We start from the raw sequence: 15,889 nt of genomic DNA, 5'->3' as shown, positions 1-15,889 counted from the left end.
ATTAATATATAAGTGATCCTTCCGCACCGGCAGGCTTTGAACCGGATGTACATGTCATGCACATCATCATGTCTTCTTTGTAGCTGCTGCAGCCAGCTGCACCCCAAACGTCGTCAGTCAGTCGGCAGCAGAGCAGAACAAACTCAGCGGCACCATAACGACCAGGGATGATGGGGAAGAAAACTCGCCTCCCAGGAGTTGGAACGGTCGGACGGAGAACCATACTGCAGCTCTCTCAGTCTCCACCCGGACTTCGCAGCGGGGCGGCCGGCGGACGGGAAGAGACCGGGTCGGGGTCCGAAGGTGAGATGCAAACGGGCCTTTGAATGCTGCTAGCACGTTAGCTAACATGCTAGGCAACTATTAGCCGGCTAGCTAGCATGTCAGCAAACGTGCTTGGCTAGCAGAACCGACTGGTTGATTATTGTAAATAATTGTATAAAGTACAATATTTGCCTCCGAGTAGAAGTACTGGAAATACTTTGGGGAGGTAAAATGAAGTCAAAATTTGAGTAAATTACACCACGGCTAGCTAGCATGTCAGCAAACGTGCTAATGGATAGCAGGACGGTAGGGTGATTATTGGGGTTAGCGAGCTAGCAAAACGCTCTAATTGGCTACAGCCTAACCCAGAAAATATTTTTTCTGACGGCAGCGCCTGTTACAAGTTCTCTCCGGGTAACTTCCTACCGTTCCTCGGCTTATGTGATGGTAACGTAAACATACACAGAGATACAGCATGGCATACATGTTCGATAACCACAACTAAGTTGTGTTGTGGACTGGAGTCGGACTCTGCCATCCACTTGGGTTAGTAGGAACGATTTCTAAAACACTTGTATTATGAGTTGAAGTTAGCCCTACAAGCAGAACCCAATGCTACTGAAGTTTCTGACATTTTTTAGACGCAAAGTGACATCCAAATTTCAGAAAAGCTTTACGGAGGGTTCCGAGAGGGGCTAGAGTTGAAGTTAGCTTTGAGTCTGATCCATAGCCGTAGGCCTAATGCTTAATTCTTCAAGCATTAGGGCTATGAACCAGAGCTAATTGTTGAAGTGTTTGTTTAAAGGGCCTTTATGAGGACCAAGTAAAAAGTGCCAGGTATCAACATCCACCGAAAGTCTTACGGTTTTGACTGATTGAAGTATTCAGTTTGGAGAACTACAGTACATTTCAAGCACAACTCGATACAAAACTGTAACTGTGTACGACACCATAAAGCATTACACTTGTTTACAATAGGGTCCACCATTTTCAATTCATAACATTTAGAGACGTACATTGTAAAATGTCGAAATGAAAATGAAAAAATGCTTAATAAAAACATTTAGAGTCGTACAAATATACGTCTTCTATATTCACTTCTATATAGCCAAAACGGGTAAAAAGGGGGAAAATACATATACAGTGAGGGGGTGGGGGGAAAGGGGTGGGTGGGGGATTCAGATGTTTACGGGGCAGTTTTGAATTGCAGCCGTCTGTATAGGTGCCCTTTGAGAGTGGTTTTGAAGGTAACAAGATGACTCGCCCCGTTTCTGTTTTCCTCCAAGAATATTCACCAGTGGAGAGGCTGGACAGCAGACGAATGGACTTTGAATTTCTCTAACTATAAACTTTCATGACAGCAGACAGCCTAAGTACAAATATAATTTATGAAAAGCTACTACAGTAAAGTCTGTTCACAGAAGTTGTTGTAGGATATGTGGGGATTATCTGACGAGGTACCATTTGAGTGGGCAAAACCTTACATATACTAAATAATACTAAATTGTTTATAGGGTCAATATAAGTCAAATAATATAGCCTTTCCACAGGAGTATCTTTTTATATTTTTCCAAAAAGAATACAAACAGCCAATAGCATATTACAAAGTTATCCCCCTCACTGGTGAAAATTCCGGGAGGAAAAACGGGCAAACACCGGGGCGAGTCATCCAGTATTCGTTTTGAAGGAATCAAGGGTCTTAATGACTGTTGGTAGGGCGTTCTAAATTTTTGTGGCATAGGAGCTAAATTAATTTAGTGCCGAATCTGGGTTGCACATGGTTTGTTGAACTCCCTCTGGTGTTACGGGTGTGGACTTCATCCACAATATAATAATAATAATAATAATCATTATATAATACTTGTTTTCAGTGATTCAAAATACACACTCATTACCTAACAATCGGTAACAAATCTAAAATGATAGGTCCAACAATACTAAAATGATAGGTCCACTTCCTAGGAAAAGTCCATGTTGCATGAGGATGATAAAAGAAAACGTCACCCTACTACTGTTAATGAACCGTTCAGTCAGTGGTGCGTGGTGTTGTTGATGCTATTGTGTGGTTTGCTTTATTAAATGCTTTTCTTGGGTTGTTTTCAGATGAACAGGACGGCGAAGCACACAGATTTGTGAGAGAAAAAAACACTGACATGAAGCCCCGACCAGTGATTGCCACCAAACCAGGTGAGGTTTATACTTTTACGAAATCTAAGTTAACCATTATGAACCCTAGCGTCCCTATTCTGGGCTATTTTCAGCTAAGATATTTGGTGTAGTTGGGGGGGGGGGGGGGGGGGAAGAGTGGGCCTAATATAGACCCCTGGGGGATTCCAGTCAGTGCATTAAGGGTTTCATTAAGGGTAGTCAAGTGGTTAAACTCTCTATACTTAGTAAACCAACTGACAGGGGTCAACTCTGTATTTGGTCTGCTGGCTACACCAAATCTCTTTGCAGACTATAGAGGCTATGCACATCATGCACATGACCCGGAAGTTATGCGGGAATGCCTGTCAAAAAATACTTTTGGTTCTTGACAGTCTATACATCCATAGCATACTTAGTTACATGCACCTCGACATTGGGTGCAGGGCCAATAAAGCAATCATGGAAGGAGGTAGGGCCCACAAAGAAAAATAAATGTCAATCTTCGTCAGGTCAATATCCAGTCCATACATCCAAACAGAAAAGTCCTGTCTGATTGTAGCAGAGACATACAGAAATGAAACAAAAGAGGGGAGAGAAAAAAATTGAACAAATGATTGTATTCGTGTATGAGTGAAAACAAGATGGATATCTCATTGACCAAATGCCTTTTGTGTCCCTCTTTAGAAGGGTTGTCCCTTCTCGGTGCCTATGATGACAGTGATGAAGAGGAGTCTGGAGAGTCTTCACAGCCTCCTGCTGTGAAGACTCAACACAACCAGTCTGCTGACATTGACAGCACACTGGCCAATTTCATGGCTGTACGTATGATTTGAAACCTTCTAGACGTACTGAAATATACACAATGACGGAGAACTTCTGAGGGAATAACACTCTATTTTTTGGGGGGAAATATCTATGATTTCCTTGCACAGGAAATTGATGCAATCACCATTCAGCCAAGTTCAGAGGACCCAACGTCTTCAGAACCTGCCGTCTCCCCCAAGCTAGAACCTGACACACGGCAACCAGTCCCTGTTGATGCGGGAAAGAATAAGGAAAGCACAGAGGCTGAGTTCCAGTACAACACTGAACACTCACTAGCTGGAGGTAATTAGGTGTCCACTCTCCAGTGCTCCTATTTTTCAACGGGGAACCATTTCTAATTCTATTTGAGCTGTTATTTGTATCTGTTCATTTCAGTTGGTGGTTTGAATATGGGAGATTGGCAAGAGGTGTGGGAGGAGAGTTCTGGTTGCTATTATTACTGGAACACAATGACCAATGAGGTGGCCTGGGAGCTTCCTCACTACCTGGCTGATCAGGTGAAGGGCCTGCAGCAATCTGCCAACATGTAAGTGTCCATTGCTCATTATCATGGCAGATAGAAACGCATTAATGTATGTGCCACAAGGTTTGTATACTGTTTTCAAACTTATTTTATTAATACTCCTTCAGTTCTTGACCATAATGACTTGCATCTCGTTGAATATCAAATGAACAATTTGAGTGTTTTCCTTTTTCAGCTCTGCTGTTAATGGCACAACGCATAAAGGTTACTATGCTGATCAAAATATTGCACCTGCTACACCACCTCCGTCAAAGCATGAGGCAAAGACTAAGGTAAGTTCCTCTTTGCATAAAATACATATTTTGTGGGGGGGGGGGGGGATAAATTAACTTGAATGAAATTTGATCCCTTTTATTGTTTTTGTCTCCTCTTAAGGAGGTGATTGAGAGTGTCGTTGCCCTCACAAGCGAAGAGGAGGAGCGCCGTGGAGTGGCCGCGTTACTCCTTGGCCCCCTTATCCCCTCTGACGTAAAGGAGGCAGAAGAGAAGTGGAGAAAAACGTTAATTGGCGGCTCTGACGAGAAAGAGAACAGCCTGGACTCTGACGGAGGGGGCAGCGGCATTCCCGGGTCCCCCGGGTCCCCCTTGGCCACCCTGCAGGATCCAGACTCTAACCTCATGGGCCAGAAAGATGCCCATAGCGGTATTCCCTCAGAGGCGAACTCTGATGCTGAGCAGGAGACAGAAGAAGACACTATGGAGCTGGAGTTGGCCTTGGAAAGGAAAAAGGTGAGCTTTTTTTTTTTGTCAAATATGTTTTTATTGAACAGATAAATTATTACAAACATTATGATATGAAATACATTTTTATGAAACAAAATGAAAGAAAAAAAAAGGTGAGCTTAAATGCAGTACATTCTAGGGGTGTAAAGATGCATTGATGTTGAGATTGAGATGGAGGTTATTAGAGGTTATATCTTTAAGACGTGGTGAAATGAAAAATGCGTTTTTCACACTTTTAGAGTATATCCGTGGTCGGGCATACCTAACAATATATGCCAAAACAATGGGACATTTTTAATCTATGTATTTTTATATCAAGTCCATAAAAATCAAACAGCTAGAAGGTCCTGGGTTTGATTCCCGCTCGGGACGCTGTGGGCGCTGGCGCCGTGTCCTCTCCTCCGCGTCATTAGTGCTCATAACCGAGAGGGGGTTGGCGAAAGGGCCTTTCTGTGTGGAGTTTGCATGTTCTCCCCGTGTCCCGTAGCCCATTTTGGCCTGACGCCCATTCTAAAATGCCTTCTAAATCCTGACCTGAGTTTTCTGAAAAACTTCAAATATTTCTATAGCAGCATCAAATATTTTTAATTTCTGAATACTGTACATACTAAACAGAACCCCAAGAGGGGTTCCCGCCCAGAATCGGCTAGGGTATGTACCCTCACAAAAAACATGCAGTAATCCTGGTCTCTAAACTGCCTCCCCCTGGCCAGCCGGGGCGCCTGATGGAGGAGAAAGGAACTGGTTGGAATAACGTGTTCCCTTCCTTCCACGCGCTACGTCCAACCAGGGAAACTGGTCAGGTGTAACTTGGACACTCATGCATGAAGGAAGCATGAGTTCAAGTCCGTTGCTCTCCCCAGGTTAGCGGAGGGTGTGTAGAGCCCAGGATCACATTAGATAATTGACACAGCGGTGAGAATGGGTTACAAAATTGTGGGATAAAAAATTATAAATAATAATCTAAATTGCGTGATGAGGAAACGCAACCCGAAAGAATCTTTATTTCATTCACTTGTTTGATTCCCATTGCTACACGTTCCTCCAAACAGCTTGATTACAGAAATACTCAGAGGATATTAATTAAATCTGGGAATACATTTCTTACCAAGAATTTTCTTCACCAATGTGTTTGTAACCTATCCCACAATGATTTCTATTCAATCACCCTAGGAGAAATTTTGACAGCTGCTGAAAGTTGGGGTACCAATATAAGGCAATTTTCTAAATTTCATTATACTTTAAGTAGCATGTGACATGTTTTCATGATTCTGAATCCATTCCAAGCATTAGTTTTGCACGAAAAACTAGTTTAATTAGTGTTTTTTTTTAATGTTTTTGTGGCGTTCAGGTTCATTTATTTGTTTGTCCCCGTGGGCCGATTTGGTTTACAGCAAGGCATAACACAGGCAGGTAACATGAAACACAAAAACACAGTAAAAAGGCACATAGTACACATAGAACATTAAAACAGGATGGCAGTTCAAGGTATCGGTGTAACATTATAATTCATAACTTTTCCAGAACGGTTGTATATAAATAATTAATACAAGTGAGTCAGGTGACAAGTTACCTCCTCCTATCGGCATTTAGAGCCTGGATAGCTACAGGCACAAAGGAGAACTTATACCTGTTGCTTTTGGCCCCTGGAACTTTTAGTTGAATGCCAGAGGGAAGCAGCTTGAACTCAGAGCTTTCGCCTTTATTTTATATATTTTTTATGGAAGGCTGACAGGAAATGGGGAGAGAGATGTGGGGAAGACAGGCAGTCAAGGCCGTCTGGATCGGGAGTCGAACCCGCGGCACACTGCCAGGCTGGATTACCAGACAAGGTGCCTGGACCATTGAGCCATGGCCCAGCCAAGGAGTGTTTTTTGCGCAAAACTAATGCTTGGAATGGGTTCAGAATCATAAAAAAACCTAATTTGACCCCTAGTTTGGTGCCACTTGCCCAAATGTGCCTAAATGTGCTGACATTTGTGATGACGGATATGGCTGTTTTTAGCCCAAGGAGTGTTTTTTGTGCAAAACTAATGCTTGGAATGGATTCAGAATCATGAACCCCCTAGTATGACATGTCACATAACATACTTAAAGCATAATGAAATTTAGATTTTTTTTTCCTTTTAATGGTTGTTGACGGTACCCCAACTTTCAGCAGCTGTCAAAAAAATAGAAACCAATGTGGGATATGTTGGTAGACTCCTTTAAAATGCACTGGTGAAGACATTTCTTGGTAAGAAATGTATTCCCAGATTTGACATTATTCTGATAATATTCCCTGACTATCAATCTAAGGCCTAACAAAAATAAACTTTGGTTTCCGATTGGCTGTCATTTTTGGGCTGAGTAGGTAGGGATTTTTTTTTTATTTTTTTTCGTGGGAAGGATGGGTAGCAAAGAATTTATTTTATTTATTTATTTTTTCGTGGGAAGGATGGGTAGCAAGGAATTTTTTTTATTTATTTATTTTTTCGTGGGAAGGATGGGTAGCAAGGATTTTTTTTTACTTATTTTTTTTTCCCTACGGCAATGATGGATAGGCTTCTTTTTTAATAACTTCAATATTTGCCTGAAATACCATCTTTTAAATCATTTGAACTGTGGAATCATGGCAGGTCTACATTTGCAAGCCCCCTATTTTATTTAGTTGCCTGTGTTTTGGGGTGGCATGAATGCTTGTAAACATTGTGAAATCACGCGTACTTCATTTATTGGCCATCCAGTTTTAGGTAACGGTGGCTACATTGGTGTCCGCAACAACCCACCTAACGTAAAACAACCTCTGCTTTCCACAGCTCATGTTTTGATATAAAAAGTTAGAACGTGTTGCTGGCATCAACATAGCTAGCTATAGTGCTAGACGGTTAAAAGACAAAAACATAGCTAACGTTAGCCCCATATGTGCCCTCTCCCTACGCTCATTCTGTAGCTCCGAGCTACAGAATGAGCAGCTAGCTCGGAGCTACAGAATGAGTGTAGGGAGAGGGCACATATGGGGCTAAGCTAACGTTAGCTATCTAGCTCATACACACTACACAGTATAACGTCAACTGAGGGGGGGAGAGTATGTCGGCTGAGATGATAGTCCATTTATCCGCTCGGTCGTGTCTCCCTTCTGCAGACTTAAACCAACACCGGCACGGTTTCACCTCCTTAATTATGTCTTCAAATGTTTTTGTACTCTATCGTATGATCTGTGGCCATAGACTAAAAAATATGGACAAAGCGTTCTCCGGGTCTAACATGAACGTAAAATGAAGCCTGTCAGTCCTAGTATTATAAGTCGCCATCTTTCTAGATCCGTCTTGGCCCAGCTGGCCATTGGCTGGCCCATACAACGAGGCGGGACTTCCCCCCCTTCTTCTCCGTTGGTTTTTATTTTGACTCGAGTGGGAGGGGAATCCCGATCATAGACTGTAACGGTAGCCACGCCCCTCAGAACATACACGACTTTATGGTAATTTATTTAATAAATGGGACCATAATTTTCCAAAAAGAATATTATGACATTAGAAACGAGACTTTAAACTAGTGACTGGAAGCAGAAAGTATTCATGACCATGTTTATTAAGGTAATACAGTCTAGGTGAAGTTGGGCCCAAATACATGGACTTCTATGGGGCTATGGGTTTTTCTGGGTCCAATGAGAGCGCCACAACAGGCCATTATATGAACTTTCAGGAAATCCCGATTTCCTCAGTGGCTTCACAAAATATCTGTCTGACTGCCCCCCTGTCTGTGGCGGTGCTTTGCACGGGCAGAGGACAGACACCGTGCACAGGTCCATGCTGTGTTGTCACTGTTGTGTTGGGTTGTGTCTCTCCTCGCGATGACGCATTCCAAAACATTTGCGCACGTGATATTTTAGACGAAAGAAAACTTTATTTTGACTTCGCGCGTCCCGATGGTCTCATCAAAGAGAATTTTTATTTTAATAAAGACCTTTTGGGTCTTACTCGGTCGCATTCTGAGCTTTTTTTTCTCCACCAAATTCCAATAAAATAATGAGTCGCGCATATTTAATAGTCGGTCGGCAACCGGAAACCAAAGTTTTTTTTTGTTAGGCCTAATCTCATTCAAGATGACATCCAGACAGTGTATTTATTACTAATTTATTACTCATTACTCATATTACTCATTTTAAATGTAGTCTGTATATGCCACAATGCTTTGGTGCACTCACCCCACCTTGTGGAGAGGGGGAGCTCTGTCTTACTGAGACAACATGTAGTCCAGAAAGGAAGTGAGACCAGTGTCTGTGACATCAGACACTTTGAAATACTAAAATATCTAAACACACCCTGTACATTACCCTCATAAAATTACCCTTGTCTCCCAAACATCATTAAATAGTGGTTGCAAAAGGGGTGAAGCGACATGCTGAAATATGTATCTGAAAACATTATAGGTTAGAAATGAGCCACGTTGTAGCAAACCGTCTTTCCCTCACTTGTAAACAAACCGACTCCACGTGCAGCGGATGTAGTGGAGCTACGTCCCATAGCCTGAAGGGATATGACGCTCTGATTTGTTCAGAAACGCACAGGCTTCCGTTTCAGACTGAAACTTCCAAAATTAAGGTACCGAAAAAGCCATTGCACCCTGATATGTGTTATCTTAAATAATGAATTGCAATTATATGTATGACAATGATCAACTAATATTTTCATGATTGACCGTGGCTGTACCCCAGGCTGAGCTGCGGGCTCTGGAGGAAGGTGATGGGAGTGCAGGAGGTTCCAGTCCCTGTTCCGAGACGAGTCAAGAAGCTGCTGGGCCTCATGGCCTTCTGAAGAAAGGCAAATGGAAGACTGCCTTCCTCCGTGCAGCCAGCCCTGACTCCAACAGCAGAGGCTCTTACACACAGGAGACCACAGAAACGGGTAGGCTTGCATTCACGTTCTCTGTTGCCAGGATAGATTTCCGTAATTTGAATTCCATAGAGGCAATTTATGCGTACAGAGATTGCTGCGGTGTGGATGAGAGTGGTCGGGCTACTAATCTACGAACCATTATCAATCCCCATACAAATAATTTACAATACCATAATTTCGGTGGTGCGTGGGTAATCTGTAGAGAGAACCAGAACTCTTGTATTTTTACACTGAAGAACCACATGAGTTTGTGCCAGACCAGAGTAGTCGCACAATCTTAAAGCCCATGTCTTCATGTGTGTTCTGTAGCAGATCCTAAAGTCCCAGAGAAGGCTCCAGCACCAGCAATTGAGGAGAAGGAATCGGAGCAAACTGAGGATAAAACGGAGTCAAAGATTCTGGGAAAAGAGGAGGTGGAAACGCCTGAGCTCAAGGTAACTGCAGCAATGATGACAAAGGGAAGTAATTATTTGAAGTAGAAGTAATTGATGAATGAACTAACATGTGAATGTGATTTAGTTTCAGATTGGAGAATTGGCCAACACTTTAACCAGCAAGCTGGAGTTCTTAGGAATAAAAGAAAAGGCAATCTCAAACTTTCAGCTGCTTCTGATACAAACCGAGGTGAGATTTATGTTCCAGATAGGCTGCCATCTCGTTGTGACTGCCTTACCAGTCTAAAATATTTAATGTGCTCCGCACATGGCAGTATTAAATATTTAAATGCTTCATTATAATCCATCACAAGGTATCTATGTGGAAGTTTCCTGTAATTATGCTTTTGCATTACTCATCTGTCTTTCTCCTTTCCGTCCTCCATCTCTCACTTCTACTACTGTATTTATCTTTCCGTTTTCATCTGCCTCTCCCATCTATCCAAAACTTGTTCATCCCACCCTCATCCATCCTTTCATCCCCTGTACATTGCCCCCCCCTCCCTTGCCCTCTGTATCTTTCAGACACGAATTGCAGACTGGAGGGAGGGCGCTCTGAACGGGGTATTTCTCCGCCGCAGGCTGCAGGAGGCTGCCGAACACATAAAACATTACGAACTTAACGCCACCCCTAAAGGCTGGTCCTGCCACTGGGACAGGTACGCGCTCCTAACTTTTCACATCTCTAAACTCCCCACCTCCCCTCAAAACTTATCGTGTGACTATATACCCCTCAGTGTCGGGGGGGGGGTTGCAGACTTTTAACATGATTTGGAGGAGTGGATCATAATACATTACCAGAAACAGACTTTCCATGTTTCGGTGATGCGATCCTGGCACTCTGCTATTGCCTGTTCTGATAAGAGAGCCTCCACTCTGGGCCGGCCTGGTTACTTCCTAATAATACCTGCCTCAGGCCTCTTTGGCTAGACTGATCCTGAGGTGAAGTCAGGGGAAGCGGGTGGAGATTGGGTGAGGGGTAAATGGTAGGAAGGTGGTACCGTGGGAAGAGCTTTGCACTTTGCAGGACTACAGCCCCCAGAATGCAACACTGACACAGAATGATGCCCTGGAAACGAGGAGTGTCACAAGCATCAAATAAAAGTGAAGACGGACCATTGAAGGGGATCCAGCAGGTCAGACCACCTCTATTTCATATCATGTTTCCTGTTTCTTTATTTCTTGACTGAATGAAAATTCTTAAATAATTCCTATGTAAAGAGTTGACTGTGCTTGTAACTTTCTTTAATTATGTTGATGGTGCTTTCTGATTGGCATCTTCATGTGCTTTGGGAGGGGAAATGGTTGTCTAAAGCTGAACATATCTGACAACCGTGAACCTCTGAATGCTATTTTGATCAGCCTTTCAGGACCAAAAGATGATTGTTTTTTTGTTAATTTGTCTTTGAGATCAAGGTGGGTTCAACCTATCTATGTCCACAATCACATTCCAATTTGGTGTTTGCCCTTGGATGGCTAAAGTTGCTGTCCAGATCAACATTACTGCCTCCACCGTGTGGCAGCTTTGTCCACTCCCTTAACCCCACTGTCCCCAGGTTGTCATGGCATGCAGCTAGTTGCAAGGGTAGTCGTTGAGACTTGTGCCTTCTATCTCTGTTCTACTCTCTAGAGAGCACAGGCGCTATTTCTATGTGAACGACCGGACCAGTGCCTCCCAGTGGGATTTCCCAGCTGAAGAGGACAACCAGGAAGAAACGAAGTGTAGCCAGGTTCCCCAAAATGAAACAACCAGTCAAGGAGATGCCAAAATCTGTGTAGCCACTGCTGGGATTGCAGGTCAGTAAACAAAAAAAATCTCTAAAGGAGCTTTACAGTAGCCGTTGCTTTATCTTCCACCTACTGATGCGTTTTAAATGCAACTCAATGAATGGACTCAAACTTGCCAGCGAAATAACTGCATCACTGAACCAATGTGAAGAATTTTGGGCAGTCCTTGATATTGAAATGGTCTCAGGATTGTTTTTTTTTTGTTGTTTTTTTTCACTTAATTTTTATTGAAGGAAGAACAGACAAAAAAAAGAACTCAACTAACAAGACAATAAGGGAAAGAAAAAGAAAAAAGGACAAAAAGTAAAAGAAAAAAGGCTGCATTTTTCATATTACAACAAACCTTTAATTAAATCCTATTGCAATATCGCTAGGCTGAGAGAATAGATTCCACTTTTCCCACTTTTTATAGAATTTATCCTCTTGTAGTCTCAGTATGAATGTTAGTTTTTCCATAGAATACAGTTCCTCAATAATGTCCATCCATTGATCTTTCGTTGGTGGGTCCTGTTGGTACCAGCGTCGTGTGATTGCTTTTTTACTTGATGCTAAGAGGATCTTGATTAAATATTTATCATGTGTTAGAAACTCTTCAGGGATATTTCCCAAAAGTAGAAAAGAAACTGACAACACCATTCTTCTGATGTGATGGTAATCTCCAACTCTTTTTCCCAATTAGTTTTAATGTACTCTGGAGTTGACCCTAGCTGAAACCAGGGCATTATATATACTGGACAACACTACTCTTTTGGACTCATGCTTATATGCCTGAATTAAAAACCTGTATGAGATCGTTTGAGGCCACCGGCTCGGATGCTTTCACCTCCCCCATTGTCAGGATGCATGTCAGGATTGGTTTTCAAAGCAGAAGGTATAGGTTTTTTTAGTGCTGGTTTTCTCCATGGTCCAAATTCATTAAATTAATTAAGATTTTCCCATGCGTCTCATCCCTACTCTCAATATTCACCCGAAAATAATCTAGACTGGGATTGGCACAAACTAATGAAACAAACGATTCCTTTGTGTCCACAGGATCATCTAGTCATGTCTCTGTTGCCCCGGCAGCCCCCCTTCCGCCCAGCGCGTCTCCATTCTGGTCTGGACCTCAGCCCCCACTTCCTGACGGACCACCGCCACCACCACCACCTTCAGACTACCCCCCGCCTCCCCCTCCTCCCCCAACCTCGCCACCTCCACCCCCTCCCCCTCCGGACAGTGATGGAGAGATCATGGAGGTGGAAATGGAGATGGATGATGATGAAGGGGACCCCCCGCCTCCGGGAACAGAGGAAGATGGCAGCGGGCGGCCTCCATTACCTCCAGGCATCATAAGCACTAAGGTATTGGCAATTATACCTCTTGTTACATTGTGTAAATGGCTTTCTCCAAATGTGTAAATAAAGAATCAGACCGGGGTCTGAAGTGAGTGGTGCTCTAAACATAGGGACATTGCTGTTCCTTGGAGTTGTTGCACCACTCAAAAATGTATAAGCATACTAGCTTCATGCTCTTTGTTTTCTTCAACAGATTGTGGAGTCTACAGCCACCCAAGTGAAGGGTCATAAACGCAAAGCTGGTCAGTTGACCAAGGCCATCACTATTGGAAGCTGCCCCATTATCTATACCCAGCCTGCTGCCATCGCAGGTGAACACGTCATTACACATGATTTTACCAAACGTTCACAATTGTGATTATAGGGCTGACGGATGTCCCAACAAAAACAAACCATGAAAAGCGATATTTTTCTTTATCCGAATCAGAGTATAATGGTTAGTTGGGTATAGTTTTTAAAATAATGCTAACAAGTCATTTTAGGAAATGTATTGCCAGACTGGACGGGCAGTAACCCGAGAATTGCATATTTACTATTGTATTGCAGCTCTATTACATTTTTATTGATTTAGTTTGTTTCTCTGTATCTGCAGCTCCCATAATACCAATTCCAATACCAAGTACCTATTGGGGTGTGCCTCCACCTCCAGTCACTGCCATGCCTGTTGAAACCCCTGTTCCACCAGTCCCACCTTTCGCCATTCAACCACCACTGCCTTCACCCCAGCCACCGGCTTACGAGCCTCCAGGAGCCAAAACTCTACCCGTAGTAGACAAGACCAAAAAACTGAAAAAGGACAAAAAGGAGGTTGGTAATGAAACGTGTACTTCAAATTGAGTGCCATAATAATAACCTACCTCAAACAAGGCAACCTAGAGCGTGAGAATCTTATTTTAAATTCTTTATTAATATAACAAACCACCACATTTCTAACATTCTCCCAATAAGGCATCCCTGCTCAGCCTGAGTAGATACGAGCTTCATGTTGTATAGTTGTCAGCAGTGGGTGTGGTACCTGAACACAGGATCTTAATTTTCTCAATAGAAGAGCAGGAAGACCACCTCTAACCACGATGTGGGTTAGTGTTAGTAACTTACTCTAATATACTATTAAAATAAACTAAAACTGAACATTTAGGGAGGAATCTGAACGGCACTTGCCACACTATTTGAGTTTTTCTTCATACATGCATACAATTCTCATGCCATCCCTTTGTTTCCTCTAAAGTCAAAGAAGACTAAAACGAAGATGCCATCACTGGTGATGAAGTGGCAGACCATCCAGAAAGAGCTGGACGAGGAGGAGAAGAGTAGCTCTAGTGATGAAGACCGAGATCTGCTCAACAAGAGGGGCATTGAGGAGTGGAAGCAGCAGCAGCTTCTTACGTAAGATTCAGTGCACGGCTGAAAATAGCTACTGTACATGGCATTAAAGTATTTTATGCCTTAGATAGTTTTTATTTACAATTATGCTGAAATGATTATTAATTATATTATTTCTCCCTCAGGGGAAAGGCTGGAAAGAACGCTAACTTCGAGGCACTTCCTATAGACTGGCGGGAAAGAGTGAAAAAGAGGAAGATGATGAATAGCACATAACATTTACCCTCTGATACGGAGCCTGCACACAGTTTCACAAATCTCCTTTATCCTTCCCTTCCCCAGACAGAATGCTGGACAATTATGGGTGTGAATTGTGAACTATCATCTTCTCTGGTGGTTATGAATGCATTTCCTGGTTCCCCATGGTGGGTTGTATTTCTTTTTCTTTATTTTACAAACCGTAAACCCACACCCAGTGTTGGCATGTGTCCCCTGTATAGAATCGCAATAGGCTGTTAACACAGTTTCCTATTTTGTCTTTTTGATTGAATTGATGGTAAAATGGCAAGCTCTTAAGCATTTGGCTTTACTTTATTTTGGTTGGGGAACTTTATGTAAAGTATGTACAATAGTTATTTAAATTTTGCCCTATACACTATCTGAAGAATCAACGTTGGTGTTCTATTTATTTGTTCAGAAGCACACAATTAATTCATAGCTTATGTTGGCAGAACAGATGTAATCACCATGACAAGAGCAATATGGTCAGTCTGTCACACCATGTGACAACTTTGATAATAATGACTAACTTTTTTTCTTCCCTTACTAAAACCAAGTAGCCTACACTGCTATTTTTGCTTGCCTTTACATAATTTGATGGTGGCCACTCAGCACTCATGATTAGTTCGTATCAGACATCATTACTAGATTGTATCAGAAATGCTTATGTTAAAAGTTAAAATGTGCCAAATGTGCCGATGGGTTGATTGTAAATATTCCACACATGTTTTGTAGATCCAGTGAAGATTACCATGAGAATGCATTTGTGGAGGACTGAGCATTTTTACAGTTGTGCGTGTGTATATAGCATAATGTCTTAAGCAAATGGGATATCCGATTTTGGGATTGGAAGGGAATGTCAGTAAATGTATATTTTGTAAAAAGTTATTAAACAGTTTTTCTGATGTCTTTTTTTTTTATTTCATTTTGAATCCAATCATCTCCATCTCATCAATTACTACCATTATATAATTCCTTAAGGTTGGCATACCATGTGAAAAATGTGTTGAGGTAAGTGGAGCTTGATTAAAATATGTAGAAATGTATAAACCCTAACCAATTAAGTGCAAAGATTTATTTTAATGCCTCATGCTACTGACATTGGATAAAGGTGAGAGATTGAATAATTCAGTCCTTGAGGACGTTCCTGGAATAGTTGACTGTAGGCGATATTGCATCTAAACCCTATTTTATATCAGGATATTCAAAGCACACAAGCTTTTAGATATGCTGTTTTTGAAACAAATTCTTGAATACTTTTGAAAACAAGTATTCTCATGGCATGGCCCTCAATGTCTTCATCGTTATGCTAACATGCTGTCTTCATCAGTGTAGTAGGTCAAACTCACAGATGTTATAGTTCATTTCCAA

At 42.2% G+C, this 15,889-nt stretch overlaps 1 protein-coding gene across 2 annotated transcripts; it reads left to right on the top strand.

Annotated features, from left to right (window-relative positions):
- Positions 1-12: 12 nt before the first annotated feature.
- fnbp4 (formin binding protein 4) lies at positions 13-15,427 on the top strand. Of its 2 annotated transcripts, none has more exons than XM_080762321.1 (17): positions 13-303; positions 2,368-2,451; positions 3,097-3,230; positions 3,345-3,519; positions 3,613-3,763; positions 3,936-4,032; positions 4,136-4,489; positions 9,180-9,369; positions 9,673-9,794; positions 9,880-9,984; positions 10,320-10,453; positions 11,425-11,591; positions 12,615-12,922; positions 13,110-13,227; positions 13,509-13,723; positions 14,145-14,302; positions 14,425-15,427. In XM_080762321.1, the coding sequence occupies exons 1-17, from the start codon at positions 168-170 to the stop codon at positions 14,513-14,515; spliced, it is 2,739 nt and encodes a 912-aa protein (XP_080618447.1). In that variant the 5' UTR covers positions 13-167; the 3' UTR covers positions 14,516-15,427. The 2 variants fall into 2 exon arrangements, with proteins under 2 accessions (XP_080618447.1, XP_080618446.1); XM_080762320.1 differs by having other exon boundaries at positions 9,670-9,794.
- Positions 15,428-15,889: the final 462 nt, after the last annotated feature.

The sequence above is a fragment of the Protomyctophum bolini genome (genome assembly GCF_963924005.1).
Source record: "Protomyctophum bolini genome assembly, chromosome: 4".
NCBI classification, from domain to species: domain Eukaryota; kingdom Metazoa; phylum Chordata; class Actinopteri; order Myctophiformes; family Myctophidae; genus Protomyctophum; species Protomyctophum bolini.
Note: the sequence above shows the minus strand (reverse complement) of the source record. Positions and strands in the feature narration are given on the sequence as shown.

Excerpts from the sequence above, each read along its gene's own strand:
- fnbp4 (XM_080762320.1), top strand. The coding sequence starts at position 168 with ATGATGGGGAAGAAAACTCGCCTCCCAGGAGTTGGAACGGTCGGACGG. Across the intron at positions 9,795-9,879 it reads TGGAAACGCCTGAGCTCAAG|TTTCAGATTGGAGAATTGGC; the intron begins GTAACTGCAGCA and ends AATGTGATTTAG. Across the intron at positions 14,303-14,424 it reads AAGCAGCAGCAGCTTCTTAC|GGGAAAGGCTGGAAAGAACG; the intron begins GTAAGATTCAGT and ends TTTCTCCCTCAG.